The 11,890-nt window shown below is 51.9% G+C and overlaps 4 protein-coding genes across 4 annotated transcripts; 2 read left to right on the top strand and 2 right to left on the bottom strand.

Annotated features, from left to right (window-relative positions):
• Positions 1 to 107: 107 nt before the first annotated feature.
• On the bottom strand, positions 108 to 1,889 carry ANOM_003134 (MFS multidrug transporter; the record flags this gene model as incomplete). The annotated part of the gene is made up of 3 exons (XM_015548391.1): positions 108 to 1,096; positions 1,170 to 1,323; positions 1,383 to 1,889. 3 exons carry the CDS (start codon positions 1,887 to 1,889, stop codon positions 108 to 110), a joined length of 1,650 nt encoding a protein of 549 aa, XP_015410350.1.
• Positions 1,890 to 3,373: 1,484 nt separating this feature from the next.
• Positions 3,374 to 7,650, top strand: ANOM_003133 (NACHT and TPR domain protein; the record flags this gene model as incomplete). The annotated part of the gene is made up of 3 exons (XM_015548390.1): positions 3,374 to 3,742; positions 3,797 to 6,372; positions 6,438 to 7,650. The coding sequence occupies 3 exons, from the start codon at positions 3,374 to 3,376 to the stop codon at positions 7,648 to 7,650; spliced, it is 4,158 nt and encodes a 1,385-aa protein (XP_015410355.1).
• Positions 7,651 to 7,741: 91 nt separating this feature from the next.
• Positions 7,742 to 8,503, bottom strand: ANOM_003132 (uncharacterized protein; the record flags this gene model as incomplete). The annotated part of the gene is made up of 2 exons (XM_015548389.1): positions 7,742 to 7,841; positions 7,911 to 8,503. 2 exons carry the CDS (start codon positions 8,501 to 8,503, stop codon positions 7,742 to 7,744), a joined length of 693 nt encoding a protein of 230 aa, XP_015410354.1.
• Positions 8,504 to 9,957: 1,454 nt separating this feature from the next.
• On the top strand, positions 9,958 to 11,089 carry ANOM_003131 (oxidase ustYa family protein; the record flags this gene model as incomplete). Its single annotated transcript, XM_015548388.1, has 4 exons — positions 9,958 to 10,354; positions 10,415 to 10,536; positions 10,608 to 10,695; positions 10,761 to 11,089. The coding sequence occupies 4 exons, from the start codon at positions 9,958 to 9,960 to the stop codon at positions 11,087 to 11,089; spliced, it is 936 nt and encodes a 311-aa protein (XP_015410351.1).
• Positions 11,090 to 11,890: the final 801 nt, after the last annotated feature.

Below are 11,890 nucleotides of genomic sequence, written 5' to 3'. Positions count from 1 at the left end.
CATACGTGTCATCATAGAATACATAAAATATTTGAAATTCAGTCCTTCATAATAATTCATATATACAAGTTCTAAAGAAAGCGAATATGCGCTATTTCATATAGTCTTTACATGCATTCGTATCCGCTTACCCCCGGATCAGGCTCAGCGCTGATCTGGCTCACGCGCCGGCCGTTGTTCTCCGATCGGTCAGCAGCAAGCGTGGCGGCAAACTTGCTGTTCGCACGGATTTGTGGTCCCTTCCAATAGAAGATATAGATGGGAATGACGACCAAACAGGAAAGACAGGCCAGAATGGTGCTGGCATATTGAACATGCCACTCGTCGCCAATATTGCTATACATGGGCGTCGCGTACATGGCTGAGATACCGGCGAGAAGGTCCCGAGCAAAAGCATTGCCACCGGTCGCGGAGGCAGAGTAGACCCCATAGGAGGCGACCATATAGTCCACCGAGGACAGGTAGATGGCGTAGTTAGCAATCCCGACACACGCGGAGAAGATCATCGACGCAATCCAGTGGACGTTGCGCGCGTCGCCTGCGGCGAAGGTTGTCCACGCAAAACCGAACAACCCAATGGGTTCCAGCGGTGCCAGGAAAAGCAGCCACTTGAGACGGCGCTCGGGAGGGATCGCCGCATCACCGTGTCGAAGACGAAGCTTTTCGTCCCGCATAAACCAGGGAAAGTAGCTGAAGTACGCGATGAAGTAGGCCGCGTTGATGGGGATCACCGCCCACGCCTGCCCAAGCGTACCAAAGCCCCATCCCTGTTCGTAAACGATGGCAAAGCTTTCGAGGAAGGTGAAGATCAGAGCATCGGAGAAACCGGACAGGAGGGACAAGCACAGGACAATGGGCTCGCGCAACAGCATGTGAAATGGTCGCATCCAGATTTTACCGGCTTCCTTGAAGGAGATCCGAGGAACCTTCAGCTCGTTGGGTCCGTAGATGTTCGGGTCTTCTCCTGACTTCCGGCGGCGCTTCGCCTCCTTGTCCATAATGATGGTGGAACGACTCTCGGGCATGAAAAAGATAATGACCTGGGTTACTGCTCCAAATATGAGCTGAATCCAGAAGAACCATTGCCAATCCAGGACTACATAGGTGTCAATCCCATTGGTTAGCAAGGGGCCGTACCCAGCGATAGAGAGAAGGGAATGCTTGCTTACAGCGCGCAATTGGCCCACCGATCACACCACCAATACTGGTACCAATACAGGAGGATAGGACGATAAATGCAAGAGGGAACTGCTGCGTCTCGGACTCATAGATATCGGCAATGAGGCCGAGAGTGACACTGCCACCCGCAGTCGAAATACCACCCTATGGGATGTCAGTTCACCCAGGTCTTGAACGCTTGCTTGCCAGGGGGGAGGTCCAACCAATGCACGGGCGACCACTAGAGAGCCCCAGTTGGGAGCAAGGGCTGCTGGGAGTTGCCAGATATTGATCAGGAACATGGAGAGCTGGAGGATGGGCCAGCGACCGAACTCCTCCGACCATGGCGCCCACAGCTCACAACCTATGGAGTAGGTCACAAGATAAGCCATTTGGCCCGTCCGGGCGTGTTGCTCGCTAATATTGAACGCCTCGGAGAGCGGCTTGACGGCTGCCGGATAGACTGAGGTGTTGAAGTTCATCGACACCTGCACGAAGGCGACCGCGGCGAGATAGGTCCATTTCTTCCATAGCGGCCATGAGTATCCCAGGATCTCATAGCAATCGGCTTCCTTCAGCTCGCGCTTTCCATCCGAGCGCTCGCTTTGCTTTTCTGCGAGCTCATCGGCGATATCCAGCGGCGCGTTGGATTCACTGTCGGTGGCATTGACCGAGGACGGACTGGTCTCGGCGTGGACCGCGTGCGTTTCTTGTTGCTCTGGAAAATGCATCCGGGCATGTGCAGGGATGAAACTGACTAGGAGTCGAGTGTGAACAACGCGGATTGCGGTGGGCCTCCTCCAGCTCTTGTATGCCTACGAACGTGGGCTTAATCAACCAGAGCACCGACGTTCCGACAGACGATCGATGACGTTGATGATGTCGCTGATCAAGCTGCTCGGAGCATTGTCTCCACGGGTTCGACTGATGTTTACATCGTGCCTACAAGCGTGGTATCCCAGAACCGGTTCTTGAAGGCTGATATCTCATATCATTGGCTTCCGAATTCTCCCGACTCCACTGGTTTGCTCCACACGCTCATGCCTGACGTCACAGTGTCTTTCTCTGGAGTTGAAGTATGCATCTTGGCCGATGAGGATAGCGGATCTCTGGAGATCTCGTCAAGGCCGAGGCAAATGGAAGTAAAAAGCGTAGAAGGGTTCAGCCACACCCGTGACCCTGGGGTTCTCTGCAGATCCGGCTACCCGGTGATAAATATATATCAGCCCTGAGGACTCCACAGCATGGTCGTCCGCAACAGTCCCAAAAGATAAAGCTGACCTGGATGAATTGGCGAGCCTGAAACTGTACAGTATCGCAGCCTAAGTCACCGTGTGCGTGTTCATGGGTGGACACCAAATATGCCCATATATACCTCACATCGAGGATCATCGCTATGCTAATATATCCAACCTTGAATATAAACCTAGGAATGCGTGGATATTAGATTGCCTAACTAATATATGTAAATAAAAAGACACTCGATTGTTCCGAATAACAACATGAGTTTCTAAGGAGGTATGATGTCCTGATTGGTTTGCATAGGAAACTGGTCGGCGTATATGGCTTCGGCCAAGACCTTCAATCTGAGAGAAATACCCACCAATCTACGGAGTAGACCATAGCCTATTTCTTTCAGGTCCACTGCCAGTCCTTTATTTAGCTTTTCGTCTGTCAAGCAAGCGTAGTCTTGACTCTTAGGAATTTCCTACTCGGTCGTTAGTCGCTGCAAGCTAGATACCGGCCCACCGCAGCCACACCAATAGCATCCCGATATGCCCAAGCCTCGGACGGGCTATCAGCAGCCCAACGATCTGTTCTAGCCCTAAAAGAGACTTCCTTTTTTAGCCCCTCGTAAAGCACCCCGCTCTCGTCAGCCGCAGCACAGGTTTGAAGCGTACGTGCCTATGCATTGGTTCACTGTGACTTGGGGTTCAGGGCGAATCGGTACAAGCGATGCTGACAGCCCGAGCGGATGGATCAGATGTCCAGAATCTGACAGGAATCATAGCCTGATTCCCTGAAGATTGTCACATGAGGCCAGACCCCACCGTCCATTCGTTTCTTGATGAGGTTTCGGCCTAAAGTTGCGCGATTCCTATAAAGCCAGGTATCCCACCATAAGCCGGTATCATCATTTCTCCCATAGTAGTTCTCTCTGGATCATGCCTTCGTGGAGGTAGCAACCATCTGTTTCCCTCGACGCATAGCAACAATGACGGTTCCAAAGAACCAGATCCCCGCTATCTACGAGCGGGCCATTCAGAAGTACCAGGAGATCACCGACGAGCCGTTCGACGTGCAATTCCTGGTGAAAATTCAGAATGTGGAGGACCTCACCAAAGAGATAGATGCCAGGAACAACAGCTTCCGTGAATTCCGCGAGAAGAGGGGCGCGATCTTCGACGTGCTCAACGCCGCCATGATCCCGGTGCAGCTGTTCGGCGATTTGGCCGCGGGCGGTGCCTCCATGGTCTTCCCACCGAGTAGCCTTGTCTTTGGGGCCGTCACCTACTTGATGGGGGCTGCAAAGGGCGTGTCTGCGTCCTACGATGCGATCCAGGATTTGATGGGTACATTGAAGGTGACTACAGAATCCACCGGTGATGACGAGCCAAGGGGTCTAAATTCCGCGTAGGACTTCACTATCCGGCTGAAGGCGTATAGCCGGGAGTCCATATCCGACGATTTAAGCAATAAGCTCAGCGACATTCTCGTCACACTAGTCGAGATTCTTGCCCTGTCCACCAAAACCATTCGCCGAGGCCGGCTGCTCAAGTTCACGCGCAATATCCTGCTCGGCAGCAACGATGCAATTCAGGGGGCGATGGGTAAGCTGGACAAACTAACGAGAGTCGAGGCAGATTTAGTTGGGGCAGAGACGCTGACCGAGTCGAAACGGACTGGCCGGGTGGTGGACGGTATGTCGGCCACGGTCACCTCGACCCATACCACCGTGATCGAAACGGGCATGACGGTGAACCAAGTGAATATACGGGTGAATGAGGTGCAGGAGATGCTGGGCACTTTGCTGGTGTCGGTGAAGGAGAACAAGCAAGACAATAGTGAGGATCGTGAAAAGGCATTGCAGGAACATGTCAACAAGATCCTCCGGCCATCCAAGACGGATTCTGCTCAGGACTGGTATGATAAGATCAACAAGGCCCGTATCCCGGGCACCGGGGATTGGGTTCGAGATGAACGTATCTTCAATGAGTGGCGTGTCCAGGATATTCCGGTTATGTTTATATCGGGGAATCCGGGAGCTGGAAAGTCCTACATCGTGGCGAATATGATCAGCCTGCTTCTCGAGTTGCATCCTCAGGGGGTTCAAAACACATCGCTGACTTCGGTGGGATTTTTCTTTTTCAAGGACGACAATCCGGGTACGAGATCATTTCACCAGGCCTTACGCGACCTCGCGTTGCAAATCAGCAAAAATGACCCCGTGTATCTGAAACACCTCGCCGCTATTGAAGATTACGAGGCGATCAGCACACTCGAAAGCGCATGGCGACTCCTCTTTGTTGACTACTTCGTGAAAACCCCCAACGCCGACAGCAATGTGTACATACTGTTAGATGGCGTGGATGAAGCGTTTGACGACGAGCGGCGGACTTTCCTGAGTCTGGCAAAAGACCTCTACGATTCTGCCCAGCAGTCACACCTGCAGCTGGCTGTTATTGGCCGACCTCACATCAGTGACCAGTTGCTGGAAGGTCTCGAGGTGGAGGTCCCGACAATTTATGTCACGACGCAGAAGAACTCGAAAGATATCAACCAGTACATCCATGCGAGCATCAAGAAGTCTGTGGTTCTGAGAAGAGTGTCAGCGAAGCTACGCCAGGAGATCGTGGAAAAGCTATCGGCCAGAGCGGAGGGGATGTTTCTCTGGGTGAACCTCATGCTCCAAGAGCTCGTCAAGAAACGGAACGAGTCCAGTATTCGGAAGGCTTTGGACCAAGCACCCAAGGGTCTGAAAGAAATGCTCCGCCATGTTCTCCTCAGCTTCTCGACGAGCTCTAATGAAGAGGAGCTTGAGTTTCTCAATGAGATCCTGCTATGGGTCACCTGTTCAAGGCAGCCCTTAACGCTGGCCGAGGTGGAGTCTATCCTCAAGCTGAAGTCACCCGAAGGGGACGGTATGATCTATCCCGAAGGAGCCCTACGGCGCCAATTTGCCTCCTTCTTCAGCCTGGACCGCGAGGATGGGCTCACCACGGCGGAATTGCAGATGATGTCCACGAACCGGACCAATTTCGATGACTCGGAGGATGAAGGGGAAGAGAGAGATAGTGATGAGGAGGCCTTTGAGGATGTCGAGAACTTTACGGACTTTGACTCTCACAAAGGAACGACCACAGTCACCTTCTGCCACGCATCCATTGGCGATTTCTTCCGTGATCCGACAGAAGGGAAGGTGTCCGATGAGGAAAGCCATGTCCCTGTGGGTGTCCATTACCTGAACGCGAAGGCGCACGTGCTGAAGACCTTCTTGCGAATCTTTACCGATAAGGAGTTCGCGACAAAAGCCGACGATGCTGAGCATATGCTCCGTCATGCCGCCGAAAATTGGGTTCACCATCTCCTGACCACGCGCGCTTCGGACTGCTCGCTGGAGGATAGACGCGATATTGCCAAGATGCTGCTGGTGGCGCTTAGATCTGAAGACGCGATCACGGGCTGGATTGGCTATCGGGGCTGGGTCTCCACGGAGGCTAATACTCGAGCGGTCCGCCAGTGGTGGGAAGATGAGGACGTTTTGGAGTCATTGACGCCGGAAGAGCAAGAGTTCATCTCCTCGACCGAGGCGGATCCCATCACAACATTCCAGCCGGTCGTCATGTTATGCACGAAGAAATGGGTCGCAGACGATATGTGGTTGGCTGCTCCTGTGGCTGCTGTCGCGTGGAGCTACCAGAGTCTCATGAAGGGCAAAGAGGTGAATTTCCTCGAAAGGTTTGACCCGACGCCGGACGAGATCATTGACGCTGCTGGGTTTGGCGATTTTGAAAAGGATGCGCTTTGGTATCGCCGATGCGCCATGGTCCTCCGCCAATTGCAGTATTTCGACCAGGCGTTGAAGTACTTCTCGAAAGCAGTTGAGCTCGACCCTGACATGTGGCTGAGCAAAGCGGGTATGGCGATCGTATATTCCATGAAACAGGAATGGCAGAAGGCTGTCGACCTTGATGAGGAAATCATGCGGACGTTGTCAGCACAAATTGCATCTGATCCAGAGAATTTGCAACTTAAAGGAAGTATTCACACCTGTCTAGAACGCTTGGCAACTCCTATCAGAAGCTCGGGGATTTGGAAAAGCGGCTTGAGGCGTATAAGAGGGCACAGGCGCTAACACCCTACTGCGACACATGTATCAATGTGCTTCTAGAACACTACGGTACCACTCACGACCATGAAGCCACCATTGACCTGCTCCAGCAGTTAGCCGACACACCGGTTCCGGACGAAGATATTTCACGGTTGACACAGTCGCTGTGGGACAACCCGGAAGAAGACACGCGTTACTTCGTGCTCGCTGCCGATGCGGCATTGGCTACCGACAACCTCAGTTTCATGGTAGAGGCATGGCGCACTGCAGCCCGCGCAGCTCGGAAGGCGTCTAAGACGGTCACCGCCGCCCAGCTCGACATGTCCCTGGCTCGGATCTACAGCGAATTCCTCCATGATCAGGCCAAGGCTGTCAAGCGCTGGGAGAGGATCATGAACACGTATGCCTCGTCAAAGGACGAAACCGTGATTGGCTTTGCGAAGCTGAAGGCCTCCGTCGCATTGGCCAAACAGTTTCTCTGTGACGCTGTCGAGGCCGGAGTCGGAACGGCGCAAGCGGAAGAAGCGGGAGCCAAGCTCGAGAAGCTTGGAAGACATGTGAAGCTCAATGATGAGTCGGCGCTGTGGACGGTCTCCAGTATGCGCGCGATTTGCTTAGGCATCTACTACCGCTTGAGCGGGCGTGAGGCGGACGCTCGGGCTCTCTTCAAGCCATCCATCCAACGGGGAATTGCGATTCTCTCTGATGATGATCCTGAGAACGACGTGTTAGGGTTTCTTGACCTCCTCAACGCCCTGGTGGCGGCGGGTGATGTCAAAAACGTGACGGCCGTTGCCTATCATGAGGTCCTAGGGAAATACCAGGTCGGTGATCCACAGGAAGCAATGGACAATGAGAGTCCTGGCGCTGGGGACGTCCTCTGGCTCACCTGTGACGGCCCATGTCGCAAAGAGCTTCCTTCGCTGGACGATTATTATCAGTGTCCCATCTGTCTCGACACCGGATTCTGTCCACCCTGCGTCCAACAGCTTGCGGAGGGGACCATGGGCATCCGAATCTGCAATCCGAAACATATCAAGGATTTTATCTATGTTCCCCCGCGACCTCGGAATGTCCCCGCGGGGAAGATGCTGGTGGATGGGGAGGAGGTCGACTTTGAGGTATGGAAACAGCAGCTGAGAAAGGAGTGGGGGGTTTAATCCTTCTGTGGTTGCAAGACTGCAAGTATATAGTTGCCGAAACGCATTTAATTTCTCCGAGATGATACCGGGCTGAATACATAAAACAGGTTCAAATATCCATCCGCATCAGCGTTCCTACCCATGGCGCCGTATTGGCTCTTGGCAGACTAAAGTCCCCGACCACCTGGAAGCCTTGTTGCTCATAGTAACTGCCGTGTTTCCAATGAACGTTAGATTGTAGCCAGCGGAGAAGAGTAAATCAGGCTAGATGTACTGACCGAATGAGCTTCTTATCATTCCCCGCCCATCCATCCAACCAGAAAGCCTTCTTCTGCGTCTGGTGGCCATAGTCTCGAATCCCCTGGATCAAAGCACTTCCCGCTCCACGGCGCAACGAACCGACCCGAGAATCCGTAACCATCACTTCGAGATAAATGTTGCTCTCCCGTTCTGAGTCCGGTACCTGGAGATGTTTCTGCGACTCAATATAGCCCGGGATCCAGTTTTCCCGCACGAACGCAAAGCCAAGGGAGAGGTATCTTCGACGGTCGGACGAGACTCGATAATGCGCCGGGTGAGTATCGACCCTCTCTGGATCGTCTGCGTGGCACTCTTTCTCGACGATGAAGATCCGTAACACGCCGTTCTTATTTGCGTCGCTCTGGGGGGTAGCACTCTTGGAATCTTTTATCTGCTGTACAGTTTCGTCCACCCAGCCTTCGCGGTGCGAAAAGGGTGTCGTCCCCCACTGCTCATGACTTCCGATCGACGTTAAATACGGGATGGCTGCGTCGAAGGCTGCGACCACGAACTGGTCGTCGCCGTCCACGGTCCCGGCATCTCGTACGAGGAACTCCGCGGAGGTAGCCATTTGAAATTCGGATCAAGAGGCGGAAGGAGGGGTCATGGACTGGCTGGCCAGTACGGATGGGTATTGAGATTCAGAGGTTGCAGAAGGGAGAATCGCTTGGGGGAAGGGGGAGAAACAAAGAGACGGCAGACTTGATGCGGTGACGAATTTAATCCCTGCTGGTACCACAACCATCCTTCCTTTCCTTCTTATGCTTCTTTACTCTTACGAGGCCGAGAATTGCGAAAAAAAATTAAAATAAAAATAAAATAGATTTGTCTCTTACTTGAACGGCTACGTTTTACTTAAAGACATTTCGAGGCATTTGAAAATTTGAACGAGAGGATCTCCTTCATTTATTAGGTATGGAAAAAGGCCCATGCCTCATGCGACCGAAGCACCTTGACTGTACTGAATCCTCTGGCTTTCTGACTATTCTCTGTTTACGAAAGGACATTGCAAGAGCTGAAACATGATGCGGAGAAGTGCCTCAGCATCAATATGACCCCTGATCAAACCTTCAGTGCCCGTTTAACTGGCTTGTCGTAGAGCTCGTCGGCGTCAAGCCTCTTGACGGGCTTGTCATATAGCTCATCGGCGTCAAGCTCTTCACAGGCTTGTCATATAGCTCATCGGCGTCAAGCCTCTTGACGGGCTTGTCGTAGAGCTCATCGGCGTCAAGCCTCTTGACAGGCTTGTCGTACAGCTCATCGGCGTCAAGCGTCTTCACGGGCTTGTCATACAGCTCATCGGCGTCGATTGGAGCCCGAATACCTTTACTTTGTGCTACAAAGGTTAGATATTTCACACAAGACAAAGGAACTACGGAAACTCACATCCTGGCTCAACTGGGCTAGCATTAGCCAAGGCACCAAGCAAAGCGACGAAAGCAAGTGGCAGAAGCTTCATGATGGATGTCGGTTACTGGCGGGGGAGAGGCAGTGGTAGAAGGCCTATGAGAGATTCTTCCTGAGAGAACCAACCGATATTTATCTCCAGCTTTCGAGTTCTCTAGACGCCGCCTGACCGAGCACGTCAGCTTTGAATGACGCGTCAAGAGAGTTGAAACAGGAAAATACAAACCCCCTCGCATGGTTGTGACCATTGACAGACCATGAACCATTATCCTGATTTTGGTACAATGTAACGCTGACCGCATTTATCCCTGGTATATGACGATCAGTGATCAACACATTCTTCTCAGTTAGTTGTAATTGGCGATCTATCGTGCGGGTGTATCAGCTTTGCAAGCATGGGGGCTGACACAAACAAGACCCAACGCACCCTTGCGCAGCAATGGCGTGTTTGCTTACATGGATCACATCTTCCCTGATCTGCACTCATTGTGAGTGCCCTCCTGTGGTGGCCTCCATTCTGTTGTCTTATTACAAGCTCATATCTTCGCCTACCTTAGACTTGCCCCAAATCCCAAGTCCCAAATCCCAAATCCCATTGCACACCTCCTACCTGCCGCGATGGAAAAATCGCTGAACTTCATCAAACGGTCATCCGAGTATGATGCTTTGTCACAGCATGATAGCACAGAGTCCATCGGATCAGACCATGATGAAAACCTTCCATCCCATCAGAAGGCGCGCCGATCTCATCGGTGGAAGTCCTACCTGAAGCTTGCTCTCATCTCCGGTGTATTTCTGGCTGCTTATTCGTTGCTCATTGTTAGCCTTACGTACAATGCCGCCAAAAGCCACCGGAAGATTGGGCAGAGATTCTTAAAAACACCAGTCGATCCGGAATACATCGTATATGAGCCCCGGGTGATGGAGCAATGGGAGGACCGACACGGCGAGCCCGTCACATACTTTGGTGAGCCCAGTGAGAAAATCGACAAGGGATGGCACGACCTTTTCAAGTGTGAGTTATTCTAAAAAGCTGTCAGACAAATATCTAGTTGCTGACATGATCCTACTCCAGATCAAAACATCGGGGTAGACCCTAAATTGATGAAAGAAATGGATCGTGATTGGGAGGGGATCCAGCTTCCTGACGGCACCTACTATGGATCCATCATGGTCTTCCACCACCTCCACTGTCTTGTAGGTCCTTTTTGTCTTCTTTGAGACTGGGCTCTATCTATCATGACCCGTTGCATTGCTAACCCGAGCAGAAAAATCTCTATCATGCGCTCAACCCCGAATACTACGGGCTTGCCAACTTGACGGGCGAGGAGCAAGCCTCATGGAGGGATCACACTAGTAAGGCTCGAATATCTTTCTGCCACAGTTGAAGAAGACATTGCTGAACCAGCCTACACTAACAGCTCACTGCCTCCACATGCTGAAGGAAGCCGTGATGTGCCAGGGTGACACTACGGTTCTCACCATGATGTGGGCGGACTATCGCCTCCGCCCCATTGGCAACCTGACCGCTTCTCACGAATGCGTTAATTGGGATCGCCTGATGGAGTGGGTCAAGCCCAACTCGAGGGACCTGACTAAAGAGGGCTATCTGGTTCATCCCAAGTTCGGTACGTCATTCGTCAGCTACGGCTGCTCATCGCTTTCAACCCGAGTTGCTGACGCAGAATTCGTCTACGATACAGGTCCAGTGGTGGTTGATGGTCACCTTGGTAATGGCCCGGTCGGCTAGGTATCGTTTCTAGGAAAGTAGCTCCAGATTACCGTAGAAGGCGTGCGTTCAGTAGGTATCTATTGTAGGTTGTCCTCAGCCCGAGAATACGTCAAATTCTGTGCCGACTCCCAATGTGGGAGCCATAGGATTTAACAATGAAGGTAGCCCTACTCGAGCATTTATGTTGCTATGTTTTCTGGGACTCGTAATAGTCGAAGTATAAGTCCACGTATCCCTCTTGGTTGTGCGAACTAAAGAGGAAAAGGTCCGCTGGGGCCGAGAATCATCCTTGTAGCAGGGCCTACAGGATAGCGCCAGTGTACTACAGAATTGCTCAAGTACGTTCGTAGACATCGATATGATCCTCGTCAGATGAGATAGGCGTATCCAAACTACCTTGACGGATGCTATAGTAGGACGACGTGAGCTCTCAACGCCTGCCCGAATTATAAACATTCCCCTTCTCGTGCCAGACCTTACCTATAAACAATATACAATTTTAAATTCGGACCATATATGAGCAACGCTTGGTCCCCTTAGCCAGTTTTCAGATGCCGGTAGTCCCCAAATTGCCTGTTTAGCTATACTCGCTATTGTTTGTCTATTTTATCTATAGCTGTATTAGTAAAGATAACTCTTAGCAAGGATTAGGCTTCTTAACGGCCCATCCCCAGCCCAAGCCCACGGTGGGTTGGGCTTTGGGCCCGAGTCTAGGGCCTATAATGGGCCTTGTGTTTATTATAGGCGTTTATAATAGGCCTATAAAGCCCTAATTAAGTCCTGAACAGTGTAGAAATAATATAGTTAAATGGAAGGAAA

The sequence above is a fragment of the Aspergillus nomiae genome, assembly GCF_001204775.2.
Source record: "Aspergillus nomiae NRRL 13137 chromosome Unknown contig00031, whole genome shotgun sequence".
NCBI classification, from domain to species: domain Eukaryota; kingdom Fungi; phylum Ascomycota; class Eurotiomycetes; order Eurotiales; family Aspergillaceae; genus Aspergillus; species Aspergillus nomiae.
The sequence above is the reverse complement of the archived record's forward strand: the minus strand, read 5'-3'. Positions and strand labels throughout refer to the sequence as shown.